At 32.9% G+C, this 23,735-nt stretch overlaps 1 protein-coding gene and 1 long non-coding RNA gene across 2 annotated transcripts in view; one reads left to right on the top strand and one right to left on the bottom strand.

Annotated features, from left to right (window-relative positions):
* LOC123657851 (chaoptin) overlaps nucleotides 1–23,344 on the bottom strand; it is a 43,912-nt gene extending 20,568 nt beyond the window's left edge. Inside the window, exons 1-2 of the mRNA XM_045593353.1 lie at nucleotides 23,281–23,344; nucleotides 1,222–1,311 (exon numbers count right to left, since the gene is read on the bottom strand). Of these exons, the coding sequence (XP_045449309.1) occupies nucleotides 1,222–1,311; nucleotides 23,281–23,283 (93 nt within the window). The 5' untranslated portion in view covers nucleotides 23,284–23,344. The remainder of the gene's footprint in view (nucleotides 1–1,221; nucleotides 1,312–23,280) is intronic.
* On the top strand, nucleotides 16,857–18,600 carry LOC123657854. The gene is made up of 3 exons (XR_006743784.1): nucleotides 16,857–16,919; nucleotides 17,073–17,123; nucleotides 18,393–18,600. It is a non-coding gene; the product is annotated as an uncharacterized LOC123657854 (long non-coding RNA).
* Nucleotides 23,345–23,735: the final 391 nt, after the last annotated feature.

Raw genomic sequence — 23,735 nt, 5'->3', positions numbered from 1 at the left:
CTTTTAAAGTACAGAATTGGACATGTAACAGTTTTATTACACGTATAGATAAATAATTTATAAAATAAAGATCTTTAACATTCACACACGGTCGTCTATACCTAAGATAGGCAACTTAATGCCTGTGTTATAGGTAACAATCGATTGATATAGTCCCAAATTTTTGTTTTTGATACATAATACATAACATGTATTACACCTAGACTCGGCGAGGGGAGGGGGATTGTAACCTCTTGAATAATATTGTTAATAATTTAATATTTGCGCGTATAGTTAAATCGCCGTGAAATTAAGTAGGCAATTTGTATTAAATTAATTTTACAAACCAATGGATCTGGATGTACCGAAATAAGGTCGACCTCATTTATTTTCCAATAAAAATTTAATTAAAAATCACATTCATAAATTGAATTATACAATTACGCTTCAGCCTGTAATATTCCACTGCGGGGCATAGGCCTCATTCCCCATGTAAGAGAAGGATCAGAACTTAATCCACCACGCTGCTCCGATGCGGGTTGGCCGATATATTCCCTACTATGAGTAACGATCGCTATCAGATGTACATGATAACAACCGCGACCGACGGCTTAACGTACTCTCCGAGGCACAGTGGGGAGACTCACAAGGACTGCACAAACACCCAGACCAGGGCAAACATCTGGCAAATACAAATGTTTGTCATGTGCGGGAATCGAACCCGCAACCGCCAGCGCCACAGCCAAAAACCATTGCTGTGATCGTTGCGCTTTGTAGACTTTTGTATATTTCGCTAGCATTTCATATTGTATATTTTTGTTGAATATTGATAAGACGATTATTAGAAGTCCCTATACATAAAAGGGATCTTTTTTCCGTATAAGATGTTTTCATTTCATGATTTGAACGCTTTGTACAATGTGTGTTAAAGGAAAAGAAATATATTTATTTTATTAGTAGTCCAATACCTCTTTATAAAAACGTTTATGGTTTTAAATCCAATATACCTAATAATTATTATTGAAAAGTAGCCTCACGTTGGATAGAAAAATAAAAATAAAAATACTATTTTCACTTTAATTATAGAATCTAAGGGTTTGGTTTGAATTTTCAAGTTTAAAAAAATATATACAAAAACATGAAGATTTTTAAGTACATACTAAATCTTTTTTAATATATCTTCATCTTTCTAAGTGCGAGAAGTTTTATAAAGATTTTGTTAAAACTTAATAAAATACTCACTTCTAACGCCCTCGCTAAGGACGCCCATATCATTAACAGAAATGTCACAATGACGATGGTGTACCCAAACTTGACTATCGCCATCAAACTCTGAAACAAAAGATATATTAAGGTATAAAGTCTATGCTCAAACAATCTGCAAGATTCACGAGAAAATTTTTAGACAACTTTTTAAGTCGACGCCTGCTTTCATAGCTTAATATTTTAATTAATATGTATAATATTTAACTAGAGAATTGTTAAGCTACTTTGAGAAATGTATTGTAATTAATTATTTACAAATATGGTTATGATATTCAATCGCAATTACATCAATGAAGATAATTCAAATTATATTTTATTGAAGCTAATTGAAGAACACTTGTAAAGACGTCAATTATTCCTTTTATGCGAAATCGTTTTAAAAAATTGTTAATTTTTCATTTGGGATACAATTGGCAGGCTTAATTATGAAACAAATTTAGCCACGATTTAAGATAGCAGCGAAAAATTGATAAAAAATACTACTGCAATTGCTGGTACAAATCTTATTACTACTGCAATTGCTCCTACAAATTTTATAATTAATTTAGATCACTTTGTAAAAACAAGATATAGTTAGTAAAAATAGTTGCTTTAAATAATACACTTAAAGATTGTTATAGTACTTACATTGTACTTACTGCAAACATGTTAGGAAATTATCTTTTTACTAAAATGTGGAAGTCATCGCGCTTTATGATTAAGCGCTTAACCATAGTACATAGTTTTCAATAGTTTTGAGATTAAGACACATCCTATATATATATATATATATATATATATATATATATATATATATATATATATATATATATATATATATATCTATATAAAATATTTTTACGATGAAAGATATAAAAAAAGATTGAAAGAACACAAATATTTTTAACGTAAACGTTTTAAAAAAATTAAAATATTTTATTTAATTGTGCTTTAGCTCTATTGTCCACAGATGAATGCGAGTCGAAGCGGTAACGTCGCATTCGCAACACGCAATCAAACTTTAATTTATCGTTTCGTAGTGTCGTATACCGGGGACTATTAGCGCTTCGCCAGACTTCATAGTTGAATGAGATAATAACTAATTCCCGTGTGAATCTATGTATTTATATGTGTGAATTATACATCTCTATGTGTTTATTTTTTTTAAACAGTGAGAATTAAATACCTCCACTTGGAAAAAAAATATTTGTATTTTTTATTTTTAATCGCTGTAACGTATGCATTTTGTAAACTGTTTGTACTCACTGCATTGTGCGAATATTAATTTTTAAGCGTCTAAATAGCAACACTTAGAGGACAGCAAGCCTTATTCGTAGTGTTAGACATGTCTGTGAATTTCGTAACAGGAACCACCATACAAAAGTGATATTTAGCATTAAACGTAGTTTACTTTTATTTTTTATTACGTCTCCAAAATCTTTTATGCGCGAACTTGTGGAGGCCTATGTCCAGCAGTGGACTGCGATAGGCTGAAATGATGATGATGATAATGATGAATTCAGTTTTAGCTACTATATTATTTGACACAAAAAAGAAGGCAGTTATAACCTCCTAAAATTTAATGAACAGTATAAAGATTGATTTTGTACAAGAAAAATATATTATTTCAAGTCATTGTTCCAATGTAATAAATGAACGGTATAGCTGTATAAAGAATAAATGAAATATTTGCATATGAAAAGACAGCGTAATAAATTTTCATGTAAAGTGTTTGTTCAGCCCTTTCCTTGGAGTTTCGTTACCCGAAAGGTCGCTACAAATTGTCGAAGTAAAAAGTCAGCTTATGCTTTTCATTCTTATTCATGTTTGTAAAGATTAAAATTAATGCTTATTTTGTAAGAGTTTGACATATTTTATACACAATATTTCATTGGTTTTGAGTTTATATACGGTATAATGATTAGGATTTTATGAGTAACAATTGATTTGGTTAGATGCTTATTGCTTTTTTAACCGACTTCAAAAAGGAGGAGGTTATCAAATCGTTGTTTTTATATCTATGTAGACGTTGAGTTGCGGAAAACAGCCCGTGTTTATCAACATCTATGTACACCTAGATTTCTGATCCGATTTACGTGATCCTTTTTTTGTTCGATGTGGAATACTTGCCACATGGCTTTATAAAAATTTGATTCAGTTTATCACCCAGTAGTTTTCATTTAATGACCATTTTGGTTCACTTAGATAATGTAATTTTTTTCACAATACTTTGTGTACCTACAGCTTTATTAGGGAAATACAAAGAGAACTACTATAGTCTACTTGATTTAATCTAGAAAAATCATACTATAGTTTACAAAATAACTTATATAGATACTAAAAACTTAAAAAATAATATAATAAAGATTTAATGACATGACAAGACATTTTTTAAACATGTCATGTCTTGTGCAAACCTTAATATACTATATTATAATACTATTATTTGTATGCGCTTGTACTGATAGGATTGAAGTCGTTGCCAAGCCAAATGTAAAACTTGCCGTGATTTCGTCTAGAACAAAACAACGCAAGCATATTTAATTAAAATAATTTTTCGCTTATTAATTTAAGCTGTTTATAATATTAGGTTATATTTTGTTCAGGGCGTGATCGACGTCAATTTAACCTATCAGTAGGTACCACATATAAATAATAGTATTCATTGAAGGTAGTAAGTAGGTTTACATAAATAACGACCCGACTTAACCGACTTAACAAATTTTTATTTGTTAAGTCGGTTTTTAAACGTATTTTTTTAAATCAAATGATTTATATTAAAGACATTTTAAGCGACTGAAAAGAGGAGGACATTCTCAATTCGACTGCATTTTGCTTTGTATGTGCGTTACCTCATAACTTTTAACATATTTTCGAATTTAAATTTAGGGAAGATTTTGGAAGTAGTTTTTGATTTATCCTTAATAATGCGTTGTACTTGTTAGTGTAAATTAAAATCGGTTTTTTATTGTTTGGGAATAGACACTATTATTTTTAATCTATTAGGGTGTCAAAGAAAAAAACGGTCCATCTGATGGTAAGTGGTTTCCGTAGCTAATGGAAGCTTGTAACACCCGGAGCATCAAAAGCGCGTTCCCGACGCGATCGTCTTCTTGGACACCTAATAGTGATCGTCACAAAGGGTACGGAAGTGATCCACAAATCACACAGTAGAGCAGCGTGGTGCCTACCTTTTTTTCTGGGACACTTTACAGACTAATTCATTTATTCAATAATTTTTCAATCATAGAATTCTATATTCAGCTGAACGAAGTCACTGGCAATAGTTAGTAATTAAGGAGTTTCGAAGATTACAAAGAATATCGAGAAGATCGAGAATTACGAAGTTTCTTATCGGTTCTTCTCCGTAGGCTTTATATTCTGAATCGGTGGTAGCTTTACATTAAATTTAATTAATTCTGAAGTACGTTTAAAGTGTGCTTAATTAAAGTAATTTTTGATTTTTAAAATTGAACAATTTTTTAAGTTATACTTCTATTAGCGCGTTAGGGAAAAATGATCAGAGAGTAAATTTTTAGGAAACGCGCGCACACCGTCACTAAGAATCCGACACCCTGAAGTAAGCTAGTCAACGAAGGAGAAGTTAGCAACGTGAAGTTAGCTAGCCAATGAAGTATAACTTCTTACGTGCATACATACACACAAATGTTTTTTTTTATATTCTGATATATTTAATCAATTACTTATTTAAATTTTTATTTACACCCCGCAGAGAACAAAGAACATTGCAATCGTTGTTCGAATTTTAACAATCAACTAGTTTACTAGAGCGAATGTGGTATTTTACCAATTTAGGACCCTAAATCAAAGAAAATAAGATTGTTTTTATATTAAATAGGAAAAGCTATGTATTATTCTGTTCACGATCTGCTGACGGAATGCCGATGCTCCATTAGAAAGTAAAGTTTATATATTACCTGTATTATTTCATCTATTAAACATTTAAGAAATGTTTAACCGGTAGTTAATAGAGTCAAGCAGATAAGTTACGGATATAGGTAGTTTATCAGTAGGCAAATTATGTTGCCAAGGTTTTTTCTTTCTTTGTATTATGTAATACGTAGTCTTTTTTAGGATTCCGTACCTCAAAAGGAAAAAACGGAACCCTTATAGGATCGCTTTGTTGTACGTCTGTCTGTCAAGACCCCTTTTCTCGGGAATGCGTGGAGGTATCAAGCTAAAATTTATATCAAATACTTCGATCAACTGTCTCTTAGAGTTGTGAAAAAATCTAAATTCTAAGACAACGCAGTCAAAAGATACAGCCGTTTACTCCGCAAATTTTCGACTCTCGCGAAGGAATCCAAACCTACAGGGTACTTCTTGTGAACTCAGAATCTTGAAATTTGATACGAAGCAACATCTTATCAATGACTTAACACAGATAAAGAAAAATTGCGAAAAGTATATATTTTTAGTTACAATAATAAAAATATTTTTAATAATTATGATTGTACGGAACCCTCGGTGCGCGAGTCCGACTCACACTTGGCCGGTTTTTATTTTAAAAAGTATATTGTATCTTAAAACTTAAGTAACTTTATTTTAAATAAAAACAACATGTTTTATACCAAGATCAAATGCAGTATAAACGGAACTTTGTAACTGTATAACAAATGACAGTTTTTTTTGTACTTGCAGTGTATCTTACCGATTCTACTCCGCTTAATCTACATTTCGAACCGGTAGTAGCGTCACTTTTAGCTATAAATAATTAAATAAAACAACATAATTATAATGTGAAAGATGACATGTAACATAGTTTTCATTCGTAAACTTCAAAAGTGCTTTTGAAGCCACTCGAATAAAAATTATTTTCAATTGAGAGTGAATCTATCAATTTTATTCCCTATTATACAAGTATTTGCACTACCGAAAATTTTTTTGTAACTTTGTTTCCATAAATTAATATATATTCTTTATTGCACTTAAAAAAAAGAAACAGATAATAATCATATATACAAAGAAAGTTGGCAAGAGCGAACTTGTCTCTAGAAGAGATCTCTACCAGTCTACAGTCTAGGTGGTGAGAATTGCTGTTATCGCGGGGCACAGAGTGATTAATAATAATGATTCTAAATCTATAAACTTATTCAGAATTAATAATATAAAATACATGTATACTTGACTACATACAGATTTACACGAACATGTAAATACATACATGAAATACATACATACATAAATAAATACATACATTGAGAGTATATCCATTATGAGAGGTTCCTGAATTCGGAGAAAAATGATTTCTTAGCTCTTTTTTCTGAATTAAAGTAATGTGTGAGGTTAAATACAAAAATAGCCCTTAACTGATGAACAGTGAAAAAGCAATGCGCGTTTTATATCTACACAGAGTTGGTACTAAAATATATATATGTCGCAGACACTCATTAATTTAGAAAGAAAAAGGAAGTTTGGCGTGGCATCCTGAGGTTGGCATCACTGTCGCGCAGTGCGGTCGAGATTACAAGACGTCGACGCTTCGCGCGATTGAGAAGCAATTTGTGAAAATCACGAAGATGGCATTGGCGACGTAGTTTGTTTGCTCAATTATCCCACTGTTCGCCTAAATGTCTGGCGATAGTTAGAATAACGCTTTCTTCTATATATCGAAAATCTGTCTCATAGAAGTAGGTACTTATTTTAGCAACAAGATTTTTTTACATCTGTACTTAAACTACTTTTATTTTTGATATTTTTTTTTTATATAGCCTTGATGTTGCATTCAGTATACGTGGTTTCATTTAATGCTCTTCGCTTGTATCAATTATTATTGTCTTTTGGAACGAAGTTCCTTACGGCAGGCTTGACCTTTGGCTGGGCGACCGAACTGAAAAAAATGTGATACTAAAACCGTAAGAAAAATATATAACGGAAGTGACGTTATATCAGTCACAGTGCTGTACAATATGACGTTTGTAAAACTAAAATATTACTAGTAAACTTTTTTGTATAATTATTTATGTAATTTTATACTGTCGACAATAATAAATAAAGATACATGTTTTTTTTATTCCACTTAATAGTTTGAATTATTATTATTATTTCGTTTGATTTATTTTATTTTTTGGTATTTGTTATTTTCTAAAATACTAAATTTCCGAAATAATTTAATGTACTTAATTAAAAACCCATCAAAAAAATTAAAAAAAAAAAACCAAGAACTAGAAAATATATATAAAATTCAAATTTTTTTTTTCATATTGTGTTACTTCTATACTATTCGAAGGAACTTCGTTCCTACCTGGTGTTCCATGACACCACATAATATTTTAATTATTTTAGATTTTCATCGTTTAGTTACGTATTGTATTCATAGATAATATAAATGTTGTTGAGAGCACTAAGTTTTTAAATGTATTAATTATTAAGGTAGGAAACATACTCAAAACTTTAAGTATCCCGTCTGGGGAAGTACCTCGTTCTTACGGATAATCATAGCTAAATAATATTTACTCTCAACTTATGGCGTGTTCATGTGGTGATTAACGTAGCCAGAGCGCTTGGAAAGGGTCGAGGGTTGGGACAGTAACGCGTTTTAATTGTTGCTGGAGTTACAGGTTCTACTGGCTGCAGTTGGCTAAGTCCGCTTACCATCATAAACTTTTAGTATGTTTTAAACTGATTTTTTTTTATATTTGTCATTTTTTGTTATTACTGCTGATTGTTTATTTTTTTATTATTGTATAAACTTACCTTAACGGCTTTTTTTTTCTACGTCTTAAGGTTGACTGGTAGATAAAGCTGTATTGACTTAGCGTTTTTTGCGCAATGTTTTTTCAAGGTATGTAATAAAATTTTAAAATAAATGTAAAAGAACCTTATTCAGTATTTACTATTATGTATAAAGACTTGCAAGTACTGTGTGGCTACGGTACTAAATAATTTAGCCACCCCCTCTCTTCCCGTGGGTGTCGTAAGAGGCGACTAAGGGATAACACAGTTCCACTACCACATTGGAACCTAAAAAGCCGACCGGTGGCGGGATAACCATCCAACTGCTAGCTTTGAAATACACAGGCCGAAGACGGGCAGCAGCGTCTTCGGTGCGACAAAGCCAGCACTGCGGTCACCAACCCGCCTGCCCAGCGTGGTGACTATGGGCAAAACACATGAGTTCACGCTATTTTTGGCGTAAACTTATGGAGGCCTATGTCCAGCAGTGGACTGTGATAGGCTGTAATGATGATAAAGACTTGCATAAAACCGTTTATTGGTTGTTAAATATATTTATGTGGTTTCTTTTAAATACAGACTTAGGACATCAATAAAATTGTCCACCGCCTATAAATAATTTTTATTTTTGTTTTACGTTAGATCAGACGATCAATGATACATACATTTACAACATGTAATATAAATTATATGCCTCGGTTTAGTACCTATAGGGTTGAAATGGTAATGTAGCTTTAAGTATATTATCGTTTGAAGGTCAATACCGTTTAGCAATCGAATCGTTATTTCAGCGATAAAATCGCTTTTGAACATAATTTATGACAACGAGTTGGCGCAACGGTGACGCATGACAAACATTTGTATTTGCCATACAGGTGTTTGCCCTGGTCTGGGTGTTTGTGCAGTCCTTGTGGGGTCTCCCCACCGTGCCTCGGAGAGCACGTTAAGCCGCGATAGCGATCGTTACTCATAGTAGGAAATGTATCCGCCAACCGACACTGGGACCCACATGTGGAAAGAGGCCTATGCCCAGAAGTGGGATAGTACAGGCTTTAGTGATGCGAGATAATTTATAGCATAATTATGTTTATTTTTTAATGTACCTTTAATCTTTATGTAAATAAGGTAGGTCTAGATAGTACAATAAAAAATGTGCAGCAAATATATTAATTACATTTTTTGTTTCAAAATAAGTAACAATAAAATTAAAAAATATAATTATATTTTATATCAAATAAACTTAGTAAAACTTAATAAGATGTTATATGTAATCGCTCTAACAACATTTGAATTTTATATAACTTCTAGTGATTGCTTATCAATAAATCGATTTCAATTTGTCGGAGTAGCGGCCAATATTCCACTACACTTCCTCTTGAGGCACAAACAGAAATACGAACAAAATTGCTTTTAGAACTTTGAACCGATTTATGAAACGATCTAAACGAAATATTAACGTCGAAGGAATACGACGTTTATATATCACTACGATTTAACAAGAAACAACAAATAAATATTTATGTTTTTTTTTTTTTACAAAGTTAAACATCATCATCACATTCAGCCTATTGCAGTTCACTACTGGACATCCTGGTCTCCACAAGTCATGGTGCCCATAGTCACCACTCTGGGCAGGCGGGTTAGTGACCGCAGAGCTGGCTTTGTCGCACCGAAGACGCTGCTGCCCGTCTTCGTCCAAGGTGGTAAGTGGAACTGTGTTATCCCTTAGTCACCTTTTACGACACCCACTGGAAGAGAGGGGGTGGCTATATTCTTTACTGCCATAACCACAAAGCAAAAAAGTTAAACGTTCGAAGATATTCTCTCTCTCTCTTCTTATCTCTTTCTCTTATTGTAAAGTAGCTATTAATATTAGAAAAAAATATAAAAGGTATGTGATGGATCATCTTCAAGTTAAGTTGATGATATCATTAAAATATAGCTGTCATTAGTTATTAAAAATTGTATTTTTTTAAGTTATTAATTATTTATAATTTTTATATAGAATTTATACATTTGTTTCTTAGTTTTAATTTCAGAACCTAGCAAAAAGTAACAATTATTTTTGTGATTAAAACAACCTTAAATATCATTAAACATATAAAAAAAATGTTACGTTATAATCAAACAGAAATTATTTTACTTAATAGGAATAAACCCAAAGGAACATTTATAGTAATTAGTGTACATTACTCATATAAACGCCGAAAATTATAGTTGTATGTTTTAATGAAATGATAGTTAAGAAAGTACCGCAGGTTTCATTACACATTCCTAAACCGCGGAGTTGTGAATTTTAAACACAAATATCTTTATACCAAAACTTTACCTCGACATTCTAAGTATGTAATTGAATTGTATTTTCATTGTGTGAAGTTGAGGAAATGTGATTGTTATTCAGATTTTAAGTACGTGTACATGTTTATTTGTTTTTATTACAGTTCTCGTCACACGTGTAGTCTAGCTTTTATATCTCTAACTCGTCGTCGTCTGCTCCTAAGGTGTGCAACTTTATGCCTGTTTAATACGGACCTATCCTAGCTGACGGATAGGTATAGCTACATTTTTTGAAGTAAACCTTTGTTTACGCACGTTTGAGTTGCGGAAGAAGCTGGTGAATGCGTGACGAGAGCGTTACGAAAAGTGTGATCGCACGAGGCGAACGGAAGAATGGAGGTAATTTTATACTTAGATGGATCTCAAGAAGTTTTACTTCAGTCGTATGATGTGAATAGTGTGAAAGCATATTCTTTTTTTTATTAATTAATTATTTTACAACAAGACTCAGGGCGGGATTCGAACTTACAACTTGAAACAGAAAGCAAGATCGTATTCGGTAGTACATAGGGCTAGTAGTTATCTCAGTATGTATGAAACAGCTGAAGAATTTATTCGCGTATTATTTAAGCCCGTTAATCCCGGAAGTTACCCTTTTCAATCTGAGTAGGTATTTATCCTTTCGCCCCCTTTTTGTTTATTATATTTAGTATTTGTTTTTAAAACTCAAATAAAAGTTATCCCGATAACCTCTGATTGGGTCGTTATTTATTAAAAGTAATATACATCGCTACACGGCGTTAACAACTGTGGTCCGTGAAATCTAATAACTGAAGCGAAATATAATCTGTATACATATATGGTTATACGTATTCAAAAAATACATACGGCTTACGGTACACAGTAAAGTTCATAAGTATATGTCTATAAAGCAAATTCTTTTCCTATTTTTAAGCTTAAATCAGCATGGTAAGCTTCTCCAGCTTTCCTTCTTAAATAAATTATTAAATACTGATATATAAATAAAACTCTATTGCGTTATAGTAAGGTATAATTTGATTTATTAAATATAATATATAAAATAAAGACTCCACTTTGCCGAATAGAGACACGCCTGGGTCTTAGAGGCGTTAAACTTGACCAGCATCTATCTATCATACATATCAGCATAAATCTATCGCATTATAGTAAGTTTTGATTTGATTTATTAATTATAATATATGAAATAAACATTACAATTTATAACAGCTTAGATCATTCTTAGCATCATTTGGTTAAAATAAATGCCTTTCACATGGATATGAAATAATGCAGTTGTTAGTAGTACATGCACTTGAATTGACAAAAGGAGTTTGAGATATACATAATGTAGGTTGTATTGTATTGTAGACGAGATTTTCTATACTAACAGAGCTCGCGAAGTGTAATATTAAATTAATATATTTTTAACATAGATATACGTTAGTCAGTTCTTACAGTAGACAATTTCACGCTTGTGTTTTATGTAACAGTCAACCAATCTTATTTTAAACCAAACCTAGAACAGAAAGCAGGGTTAGTGTCAACTACGTTAACGAGCCAGTAGATTAAATATAATTAATTTTTAATAAAATATAATTATGTTTATGTTTAGATAAGGCAATATTTATAAAAAGAATATTTCATACCTTTTTAGGAACAATAGAACAGAAAAATTATGACTTTAAATTCAGACCAAACTTTAAATATTCATCACCTAGAAGTTGAAATATTGATATAATAAATAAGACACCTTATTACGAATTCTATGCGCAAAGTTTGAGCGAAGGACAAATATTAAGGTCTTATTATTATCATTAACAAAATAATCAAAATGTATCAACACATTAATAATTAACGTTATCGACCATACTCGATTCCATGCGTGAAAAATGAGTGTAATTTTTTTTTATAAAATTTTGAAAAGCGAAGTTTTTTAGAATATTTCTCTAAGTTAATCAATACTTTACTGATTAGGTGCTGTTCATGTTACTACGCTGCACGTATGTGAGTATGATTAAATTTTGCTTTATAATTTACTACAAACTTTGTTAAAACAAAGTCTACCCAGACACACACGCACACACACAATGTAAAGTATATTATATATTGTATATTATTATACTGCTTTACAAAGAAATGTTTCAATGTAATACAAAAGAACCATTTTAAGTTTCTGCATCTAAAATAAACGTTTATTGATTTTCTGGCAGGATATTTAAAACATATCACTGGGGAATAAATGGATACACGCTTACTGAAATAAATATATTTCGTTCCAAGGCTTTTTATCTTTACATTCAAATCTCAGTACTATCTACAGCCGGATCGGGTGGTCGCTTACGTAGAATTTTTTATAATAAAAATTTATTAGAATTTAAAAATAGCAATTCATGAATGTTTTCTATTTATTTTTTGATAGAAAATGTGTATAATTTATTTTGGTAATTTATTCTGCTGAGAATTATATAGGTAATATATATTTAGATTACTTTTGGAATATACAAACGTTTACTAATTGCTTCGTTAGGTTACCACTAACGGCTGGTTTCCAAAATAAACCTCTGATCTTGATAAGTAGAGATTTTGATTCTGGTTTTACATGCTAAAGTTCTATTTTAAATAATAAAAATATAGATAAATAGATAGATAATCTAAAATATACAAGAAGTATATTGTACTTCTAGATAATATAGATTTTCTAATGCTAAATTATAAATATTGGTATGAATATGACGTAGACGTAAATATTTGTAAATTAATCCTCAAATGTACTAAATGGATTTCTGACGGACAAAAGATAAACAAACATTTCTAACGTCATTCTTTGAGCAACTTGATTTGCAAAAGCATAAAAATATAATTTCACACAATAATTTACTATCTCAATATAATTTTAAATATAGTTATTATTATTATTATTTTAAATCAAAATCAAAAACAACTTTATTCAAATAGGCCCCATGAGCACCTTCGAATCGTCATTTTACAAATTAAAACTTTAAAAATGTTTATTATTTTTGTTAAAGTAAATCTACCATCTATTCTTAGCAAGAATGTTTTAAATTATCTAAGCTGAAAAATTCCAGGAGTGAAATGATAGGCTTAAGGATTTCGTATCCTTCCTTCCATTCTTGACTTAATCTCCTTTTTAAGATTTGTAACGTTAATAAGCGTTCTTTATAGATACTTCGTTCTTTTTAACTGAAACCTTTTCTTGCGTAGTTAATTTTTCATTTTATGGGCTTAGTGACGTAAATAAAAAAAAAGTTTTTACCTATATCAATATTTTTTATAATTCATTCAACAATTGTACAAAATTGTAGTACTTAGCGACCACGCTAGTTCACCCTGAGAACTTTCAGCTCCCTCTGGCGTCTCAATAAAACTACCAGTGTTTGATGTGAGGAATTAAACTTTAATGAATGATAACCAATATTCCACTAATAAAATCAGTAACGAACATAAACGCAATATTTGACTAAATAAATTTACACGGCACAAAGATAGCGCGATCTAACAGACAATCAACGCCATCTGTGTTTTGTTCCACAAAGCAATAATTAAACATACATTGAACATACCGCCCACCATAAGGACAGTGATGTCCTTATAGAGAGCCGCTAACCATGAGGACAGTGATGTCCTTGTAAAGAACCGCCCACCATGGGCACTTTAAATGTTACAACCAAATAATAGACAAAAACTTATAAAACTAATTACAGCAAATTAACAATATACTTAAATTTATTTTTCAATTGGCAAAATACATAGTTTTGATGTTGGCCTTTTTAATACAGTGTTCTTATTCGTCTTAATCGTGACTACCCGAACAACGTTGTCCAAACCTGGGTGAGTATCAATAATTCTACCATATAACCATTTGCAAGGAGGCAAACCATCCTCCTTTACTACTACAATATCACCAACGGCAGGTGATGAAGATGGAGTCGCCCATTTATATCTGTGTAGGAATTTGGTTAGATATTCCTGAGACCATTTTCGCCAAAAAGATTGAAGCATTCGCTGTGTATACTGCCACCTTCGAAGAGACGCTACTCCATCGTGCTCGTAATTATAGTCGGGTGGTGTAACCAAGGATTCGCCCACAAGAAAATGAGCTGGTGTCAGAACCTCAACATTCGGATCGTCAGTAACACCACAAAGTGGCCTAGAATTTAAACACGCCTCGATTTGTGCCAAGACTGTCGACATCTCTTCAAAAGTTAGAGTAGAATCGCCGATTACCCTTTTTAAGTGGAATTTGACGGACCTTACACCAGCTTCCCACAAACCGCCAAAATTAGGTGAATGGGGAGGGATAAAATGCCAGTTTGTTCCATTTATAGCCAATGATTCCGCTACCTCCTTAAATATTCCTGCAGCTTCAGAAGCGAACATTTTCTTTAGTTCTGCAGCTGCCCCCGTGAAACTAGTTCCATTGTCGCTCCAGATATCTTGGCAATGGCCTCTGCGAGCAACAAACCGTTTAAAAGCTTGTAAGAAAGCTTGAGCGGTGAGGTCGCTTACAACTTCTAAGTGTATGGCCCTTGTGGACATACAGACAAACAAACATATGTATCCTTTATAAGAGTGATGTCCCCGACCCTTAGAAGTTCTTAAGTGAATGGGACCCGCGTAATCCACTCCGCTGCGTTTGAACGGACGACATGGTGTGGATCTGGCTGTAGGAAGCTGTCCCATCATTTGATTTTTGGTGATAGCAGCATTTTTTACACAGGTTATGCAATTTCTTGTGGTAGCCTTTATTAGCTGTTTTGCCCCTAAAATCCAGTATTTGGATTGCAAAAAATTCAACATCAATTGATGTCCCCCATGTAATGTACATTTATGTGCGTTTTCAACAATTAGTTTCGACAAACTAGATGTCCGTGGCAACAGAATTGGGTGTTTTCTCTCCCTGCTTAAATTGGATTGCTCCAATCTGCCCCCAACTCGTAATAATTGTTTCTCATCGAGAAACGGATTTAAAGAAAAGAGTTTGCTTTTCCTACTTAAAGTTTTATTTTGATATATTGCAGACAATTCTTCCTTAAAGTATTCCTGTTGAACAAATCGAATGCACACCTCTAGCGCTGCGGCTAATTCTTCGCTCGAAAGGTAAGTGGTTTCAATATCTTTGGATCGTTTAGTCTTAGCAATGAAACGACGACAATAAGCTATAACTCGAGTCAATCTCGTAAGAGAAGAAAACCTCTCAATGAAAGGAGTGTTAACTACAGCACAATGTGTCTTTACTGCCTCTAAGTCAGTGCTGATATCCTTAGGTTTCGCATATTGTATTGTACCTTCAGTAAGAAATTCAGGTCCCTTTAACCACAATTCATTTTGTGTTAATTCAGAAGGTTGTAAACCTCTTGAGGCACAGTCTGCTGGATTCTGTTTAGATATTACATGTGCCCATTGATGTGAGTCTAACGAACATAAAATTTCGGAAACGCGGTTAGCGATGAACACTTTCCATCGACTGGGATGGCTGTTGAGCCACGCAAGAACGATTGTTGAATCAGTCCATGCATGCAGATTTGCCTTCGGAATATTCATGACCTTAGCTACTTCTAAAATCAATCTGGTAAGTAGAACGGCACCACATAATTCCAGCCTTGGTATAGACACCTGCTTGACTGGGGCTACCTTTGTTTTTGCTGCAATAAGTGAGCTGTGAATAAAACCGTTTGGATTAATTACACGAATGTAAATTACTGCTGCATAGGCCATCTTGGAGGCATCACAAAATCCATGCAATTCCACCGTGGTATTATTGGAAGTAGTACCCAACCATCTAGGTAAGCGAAATTCTGATAACCCTTTTAACTTATCACGGTAAGTGATCCATTCGTCCATTAAGTTTGTGGGCACTATCTCATCCCAAGTTAACCCGGCCAACCATAGCTTTTGAATCATTGCTTTTGCTAGTACAATGGTTGGCGCTATCCAACCCAACGGATCGTATAGACGTGCCACATCAGCTAATATTTTTCTTTTTGTTACAGGTTGCTGCATCTCTGGAAGATTCACCGAGTACACGAAGGAGTCACTGCTGCGGTCCCAGGTAATTCCTAATATTTTTAATACATTATCTAGTTTAAGATGTATTCCTTCTATTGTTTCTTCGTTACTATTTACCCCCTTTATGCTTTCTAACATTGTATTGCTATTGCTTGACCATTTATGTAATTTAAAACCACCCTTGCTCAGCATAGCATTCATCTCGTTGTATAACTTAAGCCCTTGCTCTACAGATTCGCATCCACTCAACAGATCGTCAACGTAAAAATCATTTAACGTCACCTTTGCTGCTAAAGGGTAATTGATGCCTTCATCGATTGCAACTTGCTGAAGTGCTTTTATTGCAAGATATGGTGCAGAAGCCGTGCCAAATGTAACAGTAAGAAGTCTGAAAATTCTGTCTTCACCTGATTTATTATCCTTCCAGATTATACGCTGAAAATCAACGTGCTCTCTTGCTACATTGACCATCCGGTACATCTTCTCAATGTCAGCTACTAGGCAAATAGGATGTATCCTCCAACGCATCAAAATGTGCCGTAGATCTGGTTGAAGACTTGGGCCTATCAACAAGCAATCATTTAATGAAACCTCATTTTTCCCCTTTGCAGATGCATCAAATACAACCCTTAGCTTCGTGGTATCCTTATCATCTCGCACTACTGCGTGATGAGGTAAGTAAACTGCATTTGACACATTTTCTTCCGATATAGGTACTGGTTCCATATGACCATGATGTAAGTACTCTTCCATTACTGCTTCATATTTATTACAAAATTCTAAATTTGATTTTAATCTTAATTTTAATTTCTGCCATCTTTTTTCAGCTATATCCCGAGAAGAACTACGTTTACAATCTGGGTCATCTGTTTTAAAGGGTAAGTGAACTACATATCTACCGTCTTCATTCCTTTTAGTAGTACTATAAAATAGTTTTTCGCAAATTAGTTCCTCGTCTGACATTGTTTGGTGCTTTGTTAATTCCAAGTCCGACTCCAATTCCCAAAAACGTTTGAGCATATCATTCTCGTCCGTCCGACAGTGAAAAGTTTTATATTCATTTAATTTGATATCTCTATCTGCTGCCTTTATCTCACCAGACACAATCCATCCAAAAGATGTACATTGCGCTACTGGTGAACCCTGAGGACCCCTTTTAATACCTTCCCGAATTACCTTGCCGTAAACCTCAGCACCCAATAAAATATCAATTTTATTAGGTGTGCGATAATTCGGATCTGCCAACTCTATCTCAAGAGTTTCGAGCCATTCCAATATATCTAGCTTCCTACTTGGTAGAAGACTAGTGATTGTTTTTAAAACATAAGCCTTCACATTGATGTCATAAGATGGGTCAACCAAGGATTTGAGATTTATTAACACCATTGTTTTTGGAGATAATTTATTATCACCTCCTAGCACCGATACATGTTCTGTTATGGGTATTTTCCTTAATCCTAGGTACTGAACAGTTGCTTCTGTAACAAACGATGCCTGTGATCCTTGATCCAACAACGCTCTAATAATAACATGTTCTCCAGTCTTCGACGCGGCCTTGACTAACGCAGTAGCCAACAATACTTGACTACGAGCTTGTTCTGTAGAAAATAATGTGGCTAATGGAGTCGAATTTCCCGCTACGTGTACGGGTGTTTCAACTTTCGAACACGATGAAGTAACCTCTCTAGGCGGCAGTGTATTACTATTCTTTGTACTGACGGGGTTTGTCTCAGCAGTACCTTTATTACTTGGATGCAATAGGGAATGGTGTTGCCTTTTGCATATGCGACATGTTTTTAAGTTTCGACAAAATTTTGCTGAATGGTTCCCTCCCAAGCAATTGAAACATAAGTTATTGTTATGGACAAAATTGCGTCGAGCTTCTACAGTTTCTCGAGAAAAAAGAGTACAATTTATAATACTATGATTATTATCCTTACAAAATGCACACTGATTTTTAAATGAAGAAGCATGAAAAGTCTTAAGCGTATTTACTTTAGAAGTATTATTACTGTTATTTTGGACATTAATATTTCGATTTACAGGTGTTGTTTTTGAGTCTAAAAACTCTAAAGCACGATAACGGTTGGTTAGAAATTCTGTAAATTGTTTAAATGTAGGTAATTCATCAGAAGTGTTGTTATTAGTTACAGAGAATTCCCACTGCTTTCTGGACTCCGGATCGAGTTTCAAGGTAAGTATGTGAATAATAATGATATCCCAGGTACTTACGTCTATGCCTAAGTTAGTCAGTGAACTCAAACAATCATTTGTAGTATCAATTAAATTTTTTAAACCATAAGACGATTCACATGTAATGTTTTTTTGACTTAATAAACGTTTTAGAATAAAGTGCGACAAGTATTTTTTGTTATTATATCTAGAATTACGTAAAGACCAACATCTCTCATAATTTGAATCCGCTATGGGTATTTGTCTCAGAAGCTGTTCGGCTTCACCGGACAAATATCCTTTCAGATAGTGCATCTTCTGAACATTATCTAATTGACTATTGGAATGGACAAGTGAAACAAAAAGATCTCTAAAAGTAGTCCATTCTGAATACTGACCGCTAAATGTTGGAATAACTATTCGCGGCAATTTTATATTAAAACTAGGAACATTTACATTAGAATTATCCTTACTTAGTACCTTGTAAAGATGAAAAAGCAAGTTTTAAGATAGTTTTGTATTCAAGATATAAATTTTCAATGTTTCCTATGATATCCTCATTGAAATATGGTTCGGTTAACCCTTTGGACATATTAATGATATTAGTGTGATTCTCATTAATTTGAGACCAAAACCCATCCAAAACCTCCATTCTAGTTTCAAGATATTGTTTAGTTATACGATCTTTAGGCGACTTTTTATAGTTATTTAAAGCCTTCGACATTCGATCATAAAGATTCATCTGAACTTTGATTAAATTCTCCATTTTAAGTTGATTTACTGTAATAAACTAAACGAACAATATCCCACTGAGACCCTTATGAAGTTTAAATGCACAGAACAAATTAAAAATGTCCAAACACACTAAGTTAATGACTAAAAATTTTACAAGTGTTTTAACAATTAGAATATTTAACAAAATCGGGCATAGGTTCCCCGTCTCAACCACATTTATGACTTAAACTAATTACACTAAGTTCTATTCTACTGTAAATTTACTAAGTTAAATTTCTCTTATAAATAAAGTTCAAATTTACCATAACAATTTTAAACTAACGATTGTCTTTTCAAATCTTCAAAGTTGTAGCACTAATGAATTTAAGGTTTAATTTAGCTTGAAAGTTTTAAATAATTGAAATTTTAAATCACTCACAGTTTTTCTGATGATAACTTCAATGGACTGTATACTTTACGCGTCACGCGGCTTCGTCCCTCGTTCCACTTCCTTCCTTTTCACCTCTCCTCTCCTGACAGGCGCGATCTCCAAGCGCCGTCCGCTGTAGCCAGTTGCAATCCCATGCAACTCGCTGCTGCTGATGATGACCAGTTGCACAAGCGATCCACTTGTCCGGTCATCCGATATGGAAAAAAGGCACAACACTGTCGTGTGCTAGACCGACTAATTCCTCAACATCCGTCTCGAAGAACCATGTACAAGACTGTAGTACTTAGCGACCACGCTAGTTCACCCTGAGAACTTTCAGCTCCCTCTGGCGTCTCAATAAAACTACCAGTGTTTGATGTGAGGAATTAAACTTTAATGAATGATAACCAATATTCCACTAATAAAATCAGTAACGAACATAAACGCAATATTTGACTAAATAAATTTACACGGCACAAAGATAGCGCGATCTAACAGACAATCAACGCCATCTGTGTTTTGTTCCACAAAGCAATAATTAAACATACATTGAACAACAATTTTATTTTTGTGATGAAGAAAATGATATTCGAGTTTTTCTACAATTTTGTTCTAGGAATTTAAACTTGTTTAATCTCTATCTCGTCTTACCTACACGTGAAGCAGACTGTCTGGATCATTATCATGAAGACCTGATAACGATCCTTACTCTCATCAGAGTGGTGGAGTAGTTTAAAGCGTTCTCGAAACGGGTGGATTAATCTGCTCTCTTCTCTAATTCAGGAAAGTTTCCCATTACCCAAATACTTTGGACTATTAATGTGATTTTAGACTAACATGGTTACTTCTATTACTAAAACTATTCATAAGCGGGATATTTACCGATATTTTTGTTTACCGATACTACCGATATTTTAAATTCCGAAACTTTGTCTCGTGAACAAGACATTCGCAGTTAATGTCGAAATATCGAGCTTCGCAAAATAAAAATAAAAAGCATGGTATATATCCCGTTTATGAATAGAATTAATATGGCGTATGTAATGTCTAAATTGTTTATCTGTAGGATGATAAATGGATATCGTATCGACTTGACCTTTTTTTAAAAGATGAAAGTTCTTGTGGATACTATATTACTTAAATCGGGAATTCTTGATGAATTTCTGAATGTCGTATTGTTTTCCTACTGAAATGGCAGATACTTTATTTTGCTCTTTAATTGGATTCATCTAGCACTGAGGTTGTTGTATGTCATCAAAATGTTAACAGATTCTATAAAAAGAAGAATAATTAACCCGCCTCATACATCCATTACTTCATTTACCTACACACATTATTTCGTTTATAATTAAACAACGTATGCCTGCTGATACACAATTATTTTAGTAACGGTACTTTACCTTTTTCATAATTTATATTCATATCAAAAATTCAACGTTCGTTTCTTTGCAATTCTTACCTTTAGCATATCTAATAGCTCTTGGGTACTAAAGTTATTAGTGAATTTATTATTTATAGAACGCAAATAATAGTATAGGTAACATTGTTCATCATTATTAGGCAAAGGTATTTGATTTATTATACACAAATCGTTTTTGTTTTTGAACAAATATATACTTACGAAATAATAAATAATAAGTTCTACTTATGCAAATTAATAGTTTAAGTTCTTTAGGAACAATTTGTTTAAGAATCAAAAATAAATTCGTAATTAAATACAATTATTCTCATTTTAAAAATGGAAAAAGTTACCCTCATCGTGAGAGAGTTAAAGTTCAAAATAGGCCGAACCAGTCGAATTTAGGGTTAAATGTTGCATTGAAAAGTACGTACATAAAATACAAATGTACGTAAGTAAAGACATACATGTGTTGGCACGTAATTGAATTCAGCAATTGTTAAATTCACACGTTTTAATAGGAATTTATATTGATTGTTAAGGTTTATTGTAGGACAAGGCTATGACTAAAATGTGTCTACGTATTTTGTACCTCTTCTCATAAAAAAATTAATAATTTTAACTATGGGTCACTATTTCAATATAATGTAATTCATGCAGTATGACATGCGTTTGTAGTTGCGTTAGTTTATACCTCCAATATTTCGCCTAACTATTGTAATGTAGTAATTGTAAGATTGGTATTTGTAGTAATTATTCCGTTTTAACTATGTTTGATATAATTATGTTTAGTTCATAGTTCAAACCTAATTAGGTCTAATTAAGAACTTTATTTAAATAATTTAACATTTAGTTAAATGCATCAATATTTTGAGATAGATAAATATAGATGGATATTTGAAATAATATTTTGAGCGTTATAACGATTAGTTTTGTATTCTTTATGGTTATACTATAAGTAATGTATTGATGTCACATTTTTGAAAATATTATGACATCATCAGCATTTATTATATCAAACGTTTAATTGATTTTAACTTCCTAAGAAAAATCTGATAATGACATCTTGTTAGATCTTTTACTATTAAAATTTAATTAAAGATTCTTAACAATTTTAATGACACGTCATTAAAGAAGTTACAATAATCTAAGAATCAAGTTAATTACATTATAATCTGAGAATCATTTATCAGAATCATTGATTACTTTGTACAAAAGAATAAGGTACGACTATTTACATCGTTATATTTTGTTCCTTATAAAAGCCTTTGTTAATATTTTTACGAAAATATTATAAATATGAACAGTGTTTGTTTATTTGAACGATTTAAATAAGGCTATTTACCAGTCGATCCTACTAAAAAATATGTTTACGTAAGAAAGCCTTGTTTGTTGAGGAAAGTCAAACGATACGCATTTAATAAGAGCGGCGTAAGTAAAATTATTAAGCGTGGGTAAAACTGTATTCAATTATTTTATTTTTTGTAATATATAAAACATTCATACACAGATTCTAATGAGATATATTAAGATGTTTTAAGAGCCGTATAATGTAATAGAATGGAAAGACTGTTGAATCTTTTTTAAGTTTAATTAAAACACATTTGGCAAGCGCTGGCGCAACGATCACAGCACTGATTTGTGGCTGTTGCGCTGGCGGTTGCGGGTTCGATCCCCACACATGACAAACTTTTGTAGTGGCCATACAGATGTTTGCCGTAGTCTGGGTGTTTGTGCAGTCTTTGGGGGTTTCCCCACCGTGCCTCAGAGAACACTTTAAGCCGTCGATCCCGGTTGTTATCATGTACACCTAATGACGATCGTTACTCCTAGAAATATTGGAGCCTAATCCAACACGCTGCTCCAATGCTCCAATGCGGAACGGTTAGCGGATATATTCATTTCTATGAGTAACTATCGCTATCATGTGTATATGATAACAATCGGTACAGCCTAACGTGCTCTCCGAGGAACAGGGGAGATCCACAAGGACTAACAATCAGACCGGAAATAAATATTTGTATAAACGCAAATATTCACTCCGAGCAGGAATCGAACCCGCGTCCGTCATTGTTTAGGCGCCGCCGACACGGTACACACTGCTACTACGCGGCTACAGGTGCGCGGCGCACGACACCAGAGCGGTCATCAACAAACAAGCTACGGCTTAAATAAAACAAACAAATATTCAATCAACTAATCCTAACTATATAAAAATATTTATATGATTATATATTTTTATTTGCTTCGAACTACAACCAAAACGAATAAATATTTAATAATTTAAAGCTTTCAAGTCGTTATCACGTAATGAACTCACCATGACTGCGGCTGTAAGTGCTCTACCCCATAAAACAGCATTCGGCTCAGTCGGTCAGCATCCTGCAAAGATGAAAATGTTGAATGTAGGACGAATAACTATTATTGTGTTTCAAATTATTTGGATTTTTGTATTGAATTTTTCTTTCATAAATGCCGTTGACCTCATCTTTATATGCGGTTGTATGTGTGCTTATATTTGTAATAATATACATATAGCTTCGATTTCCGTAAGTGTTTCATTGCAGTAAATAGGGCAAAGTCATTAAAAATAAAATTTGATATTTGAACGCGAATGAAGTCCAACGTGCATTTCTTGTAAAAAAAAAAACACTTTTCAACTGTATCTCGTGATACACACACACACGCATTTACTTTACATACTATATACATACAAGCCTGACACAATTAGCAATACGTATCAAAATTATTTGAAAATTTCGTTCTTTTACGGAT

The sequence above is a fragment of the Melitaea cinxia genome, chromosome 11 (genome assembly GCF_905220565.1).
Source record: "Melitaea cinxia chromosome 11, ilMelCinx1.1, whole genome shotgun sequence".
In the NCBI taxonomy this organism is placed as follows: Eukaryota; Metazoa; Arthropoda; class Insecta; order Lepidoptera; family Nymphalidae; genus Melitaea; species Melitaea cinxia.
Note: the sequence above shows the minus strand (reverse complement) of the source record. Positions and strands in the feature narration are given on the sequence as shown.